General features: G+C 47.8%; 1 protein-coding gene across 1 annotated transcript in view; it reads left to right on the top strand.

Moving 5' to 3' along the window:
• Positions 1–324: 324 nt before the first annotated feature.
• Positions 325–8,840, top strand: part of LOC310791008 (ras-responsive element-binding protein 1-like) — a gene marked incomplete at its 5' end in the record, with an annotated part of 84,646 nt that continues 76,130 nt past the window's right edge. The window contains one exon of the mRNA XM_083652724.1: positions 325–434. Within this exon, the coding sequence (XP_083508850.1) occupies positions 325–434 (110 nt within the window). The remainder of the gene's footprint in view (positions 435–8,840) is intronic.

Here is an 8,840-nt window from a genome sequence, read left to right as displayed (position 1 = left end):
ATGTGGAGTGAGGGCGACATGTGGAGTGAGGGCGACATGTTGAGTTAGGGCGACATGTTGAGTGAGGGCGACATGTTGAGTGAGGGCGACATGTGGAGTGAGGGCGACATGTGGAGTGAGGGCGACATGTTGAGTGAGGGCGACATGTGGAGTTAGGGCGACATGTGGAGTTAGGGCGACATGTTGAGTGAGGGCGACATGTGGAGTGAGGGCGACATGTGGAGTCAGGGCGACATGTGGAGTCAGGGCGACATGTGGAGTTAGGGCGACATGTTGAGTTAGGGCGACATGTTGAGTGAGGGCGACATGTGGAGTTAGGGCGACATGTGGAGTGAGGGCGACATGTGGAGTGAGGGCGACATGTGGAGTGAGGGCGACATGTGGAGTGAGGGCGACATGTTGAGTGAGGGCGACATGTTGAGTGAGGGCGACATGTGGAGTTAGGGCGACATGTTGAGTGAGGGCGACATGTGGAGTGAGGGCGACATGTGGAGTTAGGGCGACATGTTGAGTGAGGGCGACATGTGGAGTGAGGGCGACATGTTGAGTGAGGGCGACATGTGGAGTTAGGGCGACATGTTGAGTGAGGGCGACATGTGGAGTGAGGGCGACATGTGGAGTCAGGGCAACATGTCGAACCAGGGCGACATCCCCGACGCCGTGACCGCTGAGCATGATGGGAAATAGAAATACATAGCATTAAAGCATAAATGTGGATGACATCACGCGGATGACATCACATTTTCGAATCATGACATCACGCTCAGAAAGTCAGAGAGAGAGAGACAGGGAGGGGGAGAGAGAGAGAGAGAGAGGGAGGGGGAGAGAGAGAGAGAGAGAGGGAGGGGGAGAGAGAGAGAGACAGGGAGGGGGGAGAGAGAGAGAGAGAGAGGGAGGGGGAGAGAGAGAGACAGGGAGGGGGAGAGAGAGAGAGAGAGACAGGGGAGAGAGAGAGAAAGAGAGAGACATGGAGGGAGAGAGAGAGAGACAGGGAGGGAGAGAGAGAGAGAGAGGGAGGGGGAGAGAGAGAGAGACATGGAGGGAGAGAGAGAGAGACAGGGAGGGAGAGAGAGAGAGAGAGGGAGGGGGAGAGAGAGAGAGAGAGAGACATGGAGGGAGAGAGAGAGAGACAGGGAGGGGGAGAGAGAGATGCACCAAGACGAGAAGGGGATGAGTGTAATTTGACACGTAGGATGAATAGGGCTAAAGTAGGACACACACACACACACACACACACACACACACACACACACACACACACACACACACACACACACAGACACAGTGTTGCGTGTCTGCCATCCTCCCTTACAAGTGTTTTTGCGGGAGCTGCTGCAGCACCGCACACATACATAAATACACATATATAAATACACACATATAAACACACATATAAACACACACACACACACACACACGCACACATAAATACATGCATATGGACTGATGTGGGAACACGCACAGGTCTCGCATAAACCCCTCCACACACACACACACACACACACACACACACACACACACACACACACACACACACACACACACACACACACACACAAGCACACGCACACACAGCCCACCATGGCTTGCCTTGTGGTCTTCTAGCAGCATTTAAATTTAGGAGAGAGATGGCTCAGTTATATTGGTATACACACGCCACGCACACACACACACACACACCACACACACACACACACACACTAGACTAGAGCCATATGAAAGCCGTTATTTTTTTTCCCAATTCCATTTAGTTTTTTCCCAAATTCAAATTCATTCGTTTTTTCATTTGTCTGAATTCTGTGTTTTGCTTTTTACGCTAATTTTACCATCAGAAATAGTGTCTGATACGTGGGGATGACTAAATTGTACTGGTCGGATCCCAGTATGAATCCCCCCCAGTGGTTTCTCCACTTTAGGGTCGCGACCCTAAGTGGGGTCGCCTGGAATTCAAATAGGGTGGCCTGAAATTGTTATATATATATATATATTTTTTTTTGACAGCACACACACTTTAAAACTACTGAAGATTATTAGGGTCACTTGTGCATTTATTTTCAAGTTCTGAGTTTCAAGTGAAAGTGATCATCTCTAAGATTTCACTTTTGTTCTCTTGGGTGACACCTATGGCGATGAGTGGTAATTGCAGGTGAGATCCAAACAGTATCAATGGGCCATAGCCTCAATCACCATTGTGTCGTTAACTCACGATCACATAGTGACTCTTATTTTTTTATTTAGATGAAAATGTTTGAGATTATAACTTTAAATCAGGATTCAGAGGAAAAAAGTAGGAATTCAGAAAATAAAGTCAGAATTCTGAGATTAAAATTAGAATTTTGAGAATATAGTCAGAATTGGGAAAAAGAAACATACTGTTATATCTGACATCACTGACAATGTCACTGATGATATTATCCATGGTGTACTGGAATTTGAATGTCTCAGGTCCAGACAGACAGACAGAGAGATAGATAGATAGATAGATAGATAGATAGATAGATAGACATACAGACAGACGGACAGAAGGAATGACGCTCATGTTTTTCTACTTGACACTGAGCAGAGTGAGCTGACAGAGCTACTCATATGTAGGCCAGACCTGTTGTATGGGATGCCAATTGCTGTGTGTGTGTGTGTGTGTGTATGAGAGTGTGTGTGTGTGTGTGGGTGTGGTGAGAGTGTCTTGCTGATAAGCAGCTTGTAACTAACTACCACTGCATGGGAGTGTGATGGCTGACACACACACACACACACACACACACACACACACACACACACACACACACACACACACACACACACACACACACACACACACACACACACACACACACACACACACACACACACACACACACACACACACACACACACACAGCCACCTTCACCCTGTTAGCAGCCTGTAGCAAATAAAGCTGGTATTTACTGTGGGTCCAAAGTCCAACCAGCTCTACTGTGAAAGAATGTCACAACGGATAGAGAGAGAAACGAGAGGGGGAGGAGAGGGGGAGGAGAGGGGGAGGAGAGAGGGAGGAGAGGGAGGGAGGAGAGAGGGAGGAGAGAGGGAGGAGAGAGGGAGGAGAGAGAGAGGGAGGAGAGAGAGGGAGGAGAGGGAGGGAGGGAGGAGAGAGAGAGGAGAGAGAGAGGGAGGAGAGAGAGGGAGGAGAGAGGGAGGAGAGAGAGAGGGAGGGAGGAGAGAGAGAGGGAGGAGAGAGGGAGGAGAGAGAGAGGGAGGAGAGAGAGGGAGGAGAGGGAGGGAGGAGAGAGAGAGGGAGGAGAGAGGGAGGAGAGAGAGGGAAAAGAGAGAGGGAGGAGAGAGGGAGGAGAGGGAGAGGGAGGAGAGAGAGGGAGGAGAGGATGGGGGGAGATAGGGAGGAGAGAGAGAGGGAAAAGAGAGAGGGAGAGAGGAGAGAGGGGGGAGGAGAGAGGGAAGAGAAAGAAGAGGGAGGAGAGAGGGAGGAGAGAGAGAGAGGGAGGAGAGGGAGAGAGAGGGGTGGAGAGAGCATATCTCAGAGTTTGTGAAGGTCTTATTTTGTCTGTTGTGTGTTTATCGTTCAGTAAAAGACTCTTCAACATGTTTCAGTTGACCTGGGAGGAGGAGGAGAGAGAGAGAGGGGAGAGAGAGGATGAAATGAATGGAATGAGAGAGAGGAGGGAGTGGGTAACAGGAAGAGGAGCAACCTCATCAGGAGAGGAGAGAGATGGAGGAAGTGGAGGAACAATGCAATGGCCTCTCCCTGTCTGTCTCTCTCTCTTTAGCCTCTCCCTGTCTGTCTCTCTCTCTTTAGCCTCTCCCTGTCTGTCTCTCTCTCTTTAGCCTCTCCCTGTCTGTTTCTCTCTTTAGCCTCTCCCTGTCTGTCTCTCTCTCTCTTTAGCCTCTCCCTGTCTGTTTCTCTCTTTAGCCTCTCCCTGTCTGTCTCTCTCTCATTAGCCTCTCCCTGTCTGTCTCTCTCTCTCTTTAGCCTCTCCCTGTCTGTCTCTCTCTTTAGCCTCTCCCTGTCTGTCTCTCTCTCTCTTTAGCCTCTCCCTGTCTGTTTCTCTCTTTAGCCTCTCCCTGTCTGTCTCTCTCTCATTAGCCTCTCCCTGTCTGTCTCTCTCTCTCTTTAGCCTCTCCCTGTCTGTCTCTCTCTTTAGCCTCTCCCTGTCTGTCTCTCTCTTTAGCCTCTCCCTGTCTGTCTGTCTCTCTTTAGCCTCTCCCTGTCTGTCTCTCTCTCTCTCTCTTTAGCCTCTCCCTGTCTGTCTCTCTCTCTTTAGCCTCTCCCTGTCTGTCTCTCTCTCTTTAGCCTCTCCCTGTCTGTCTGTCTCTCTTTAGCCTCTCCCTGTCTGTCTCTCTCTCTCTTTAGCCTCTCCCTGTCTGTCTCTCTCTCTCTTTAGCCTCTCCCTGTCTGTCTCTCTCTCTTTAGCCTCTCCCTGTCTGTCTCTCTCTTTAGCCTCTCCCTGTCTGTCTCTCTCTTTAGCCTCTCCCTGTCTGTCTCTCTCTTTAGCCTCTCCCTGTCTGTCTCTCTCTCTTTAGCCTCTCCCTGTCTGTCTCTCTCTTTAGCCTCTCCCTGTCTGTCTCTCTCTTTAGCCTCTCCCTGTCTGTCTCTCTCTCTTTAGCCTCTCCCTGTCTGTCTCTCTCTCTTTAGCCTCTCCCTGTCTGTCTCTCTCTCTTTAGCATCTCCCTGTCTGTCTCTCTCTCTTTAGCCTCTCCCTGTCTGTCTCTCTCTCTTTAGCCTCTCCCTGTCTGTCTCTCTCTCTTTAGCCTCTCCCTGTCTGTCTCTCTCTCATTAGCCTCTCCCTGTCTGTCTCTCTCTCTTTAGCCTCTCCCTGTCTGTCTCTCTCTCTTTAGCCTCTCCTTGTCTGTCTCTCTCTCTTTAGCCTCTCCCTGTCTGTCTCTCTCTCTTTAGCCTCTCCCTGTCTGTCTCTCTCTCTTTAGCCTCTCCCTGTCTGTCTCTCTCTCTTTAGCCTCTCCCTGTCTGTCTGTCTCTCTCTCTTTAGCCTCTCCCTGTCTGTCTCTCTCTCTTTAGCATCTCCCTGTCTGTCTCTCTCTCTTTAGCCTCTCCCTGTCTGTCTCTCTCTCATTAGCCTCTCCCTGTCTGTCTCTCTGTCTGTAGCCTCTCCCTGTCTGTCTCTCTCTCTTTAGCCTCTCCCCGTCTGTCTCTCTCTCTTTAGCCTCTCCCTGTCTGTCTCTCTCTCTTTAGCATCTCCCTGTCTGTCTCTCTCTCTTTAGCCTCTCCCTGTCTGTCTCTCTCTCTTTAGCCTCTCCCTGTCTGTCTCTCTCTCTTTAGCCTCTCCCTGTCTGTCTCTCTCTCTTTAGCCTCTCCCTGTCTGTCTCTCTCTCTTTAGCCTCTCCCTGTCTGTCTCTCTCTCTTTAGCCTCTCCCTGTCTGTCTCTCTCTCTTTAGCCTCTCCCTGTCTGTCTCTCTCTCTTTAGCCTCTCCCTGTCTGTCTCTCTCTCTTTAGCCTCTCCCTGTCTGTCTGTCTCTCTCTCTTTAGCCTCTCCCTGTCTGTCTCTCTCTCTTTAGCATCTCCCTGTCTGTCTCTCTCTCTTTAGCCTCTCCCTGTCTGTCTCTCTCTCATTAGCCTCTCCCTGTCTGTCTCTCTGTCTGTAGCCTCTCCCTGTCTGTCTCTCTCTCTTTAGCCTCTCCCTGTCTGTCTCTCTCTCTTTAGCCTCTCCCTGTCTGTCTCTCTGTCTGTAGCCTCTCCCTGTGTGTCTCTCTCTCTTTAGCCTCTCCCTGTCTGTCTCTCTCTCTTTAGCCTCTCCCTGTCTGTCTCTCTCTCTTTAGCCTCTCCCTGTCTGTCTCTCTGTCTTTAGCCTCTCCCTGTCTGTCTCTCTCTCTTTAGCCTCTCCCTGTCTGTCTCTCTCTCTTTAGCCTCTCCCTGTCTGTCTCTCTCTCTCTGTCTCTCTCTCTCTTTGTGTCTCTCTCTCTCTCTCTCTCTCTCTGTCTCTCTTTCTTTCTCTCTCTCTCTGTCTCTCTGTTATGTAAGCCACGTCAAGGAAAGCAAAACAAGTCTTCCTGCCCTCCGGATCAACAGAAAATAAAACGTTCTTAGTCACTCGTGGAAACAGTTTCATCTTAGGGGGGAAGTTGCTCTGCAATAGTAGAACTCCCACAACGTGCAGGGTAGTTCAATAGTCTTCTATCCACCTTATTTTTGGCAGCCATTTTGCCTTACGTTAAGTATGGGTTCTATTTCCGGTGTAACCAATTTAGATAACCCCCCAGCCCCGACAAAAAAAACGTCTATGAGGATTTTACCCTTTTACAGCAGAGCCATTCTGCTCTACAGCCGTGTCGTTCGGGTGCTGGGATAACGTAATGCATTGTGGGTAGTCGGCTACTAACTGTGGCTAATGTTAGCGCCTAGCTAGCTATGTTACATGGCAGTAAAACGCCACCAAATTGATTTAACTTTTAACCATTTCGAGTAACACACATTTCGAGTTTCCATACGGACCTCCAGCGTTGGTTAGTTGTTTATAACGTGACTATATTTATAACTTTTATAACGGACTCCAGCTTCCGGTTTATAATTCGGGTCTGCAGCCAGAGGAAATGGCAAGCGGCAACAATGAGTCACGTTAAACCGGACCTTGTACCCACGATTCTTTTTTACAGTGGGGCATTCAAAAATAAGGTGGATAGAACTCCCACAACGTGCAGGGTAGTCCAATAGTCTTCTATAGAACTCCCACAACGTGCAGGGTAGTTCAATAGACTTCTATAGAACTCCCACAACATGCAGGGTAGTCCAATAGACTTCTATAGAACTCCCACAACATGCAGGGTAGTCCAATAGTCTTCTATAGAACTCCCACAACATGCAGGGTAGTTCAATAGTCTTCTATAGAACTCCCACAACATGCAGGGTAGTTCAATAGTCTTCTATAGAACTCCCACAACATGCAGGGTAGTTCAATAGTCTTCTATAGAACTCCCACAACATGCAGGGTAGTCCAATAGTCTTCTATAGAACTCCCACAACATGCAGGGTAGTTCAATAGTCTTCTATAGAACTCCCACAACATGCAGGGTAGTCCAATAGTCTTCTATAGAACTCCCACAACATGCAGGGTAGTCCAATAGTCTTCTATAGAACTCCCACAACATGCAGGGTAGTCCAATAGTCTTCTATAGAACTCACACAACATGCAGGGTAGTCCAATAGTCTTCTATAGAACTCCCACAACATGCAGGGTAGTCCAATAGTCTTCTATAGAACTCACACAACATGCAGGGTAGTTCAATAGTCTTCTATAGAACTCACACAACATGCAGGGTAGTCCAATAGACTTCTATAGAACTCACACAACATGCAGGGTAGTTCAATAGTCTTCTATAGAACTCACACAACATGCAGGGTAGTTCAATAGACTTCTATAGAACTCCCACAACATGCAGGGTAGTCCAATAGTCTTCTATAGAACTCCCACAACATGCAGGGTAGTTCAATAGTCTTCTATAGAACTCACACAACATGCAGGGTAGTCCAATAGACTTCTATAGAACTCCCACAACATGCAGGGTAGTTCAATAGTCTTCTATAGAACTCACACAACATGCAGGGTAGTTCAATAGTCTTCTATAGAACTCACACAACATGCAGGGTAGTTCAATAGACTTCTATAGAACTCACACAACATGCAGGGTAGTTCAATAGTCTTCTATAGAACTCACACAACATGCAGGGTAGTTCAATAGTCTTCTTTAGAACTCACACAACATGCAGGGTAGTCCAATAGTCTTCTATAGAACTCCCACAACATGCAGGGTAGTTCAATAGTCTTCTATAGAACTCACACAACATGCAGGGTAGTTCAATAGTCTTCTATAGAACTCACACAACATGCAGGGTAGTTCAATAGACTTCTATAGAACTCCCACAACATGCAGGGTAGTCCAATAGTCTTCTATAGAACTCCCACAACATGCAGGGTAGTCCAATAGTCTTCTATAGAACTCACACAACATGCAGGGTAGTCCAATAGACTTCTATAGAACTCCCACAACATGCAGGGTAGTCCAATAGTCTTCTATAGAACTCCCACAACATGCAGGGTAGTCCAATAGTCTTCTATAGAACTCCCACAACATGCAGGGTAGTCCAATAGACTTCTATAGAACTCCCACAATGTGCAGGGTAGTCCAATAGACTTCTATAGAACTCCCACAACATGCATGGTAGTCCAATAGACTTCTATAGAACTCCCACAATGTGCAGGGTAGTCCAATAGACTTCTATAGAACTCACACAACGTGCAGGGTAGTCCAATAGACTTCTATAGAACTCCCACAACGTGCAGGGTAGTCCAATATACTTCTATAGAACTCCCACAACATGCAGGGTAGTCCAATAGACTTCTATAGAACTCCCACAACATGCAGGGTAGTCCAATAGACTTCTATAGAACTCCCACAACATGCAGGGTAGTCCAATAGACTTCTATAGAACTCCCACAATGTGCAGGGTAGTCCAATAGACTTCTATAGAACTCCTACAACATGCAGGGTAGTCCAATAGACTTCTATAGAACTCCTACAACATGCAGGGTAGTCCAATAGACTTCTATAGAACTCCTACAACGTGCAGGGTAGTCCAATAGACTTCTATAGAACTCCTACAACATGCAGGGTAGTCCAATAGACTTCTATAGAACTCCTACAACATGCAGGGTAGTCCAATAGACTTCTATAGAACTCACACAACATGCAGGGTAGTCCAATAGACTTCTATAGAACTCACACAACATGCAGGGTAGTCCAATAGTCTTCTATAGAACTCCCACAACATGCAGGGTAGTCCAATAGACTTCTATAGAACTCCCACAATGTGCAGGGTAGTCCAATAGACTTCTATAGA

Source organism: Poromitra crassiceps (genome assembly GCF_964638095.1).
Source record: "Poromitra crassiceps genome assembly, chromosome: 2".
NCBI classification, from domain to species: Eukaryota; Metazoa; Chordata; class Actinopteri; order Beryciformes; family Melamphaidae; genus Poromitra; species Poromitra crassiceps.
Note: the sequence above shows the minus strand (reverse complement) of the source record. Positions and strands in the feature narration are given on the sequence as shown.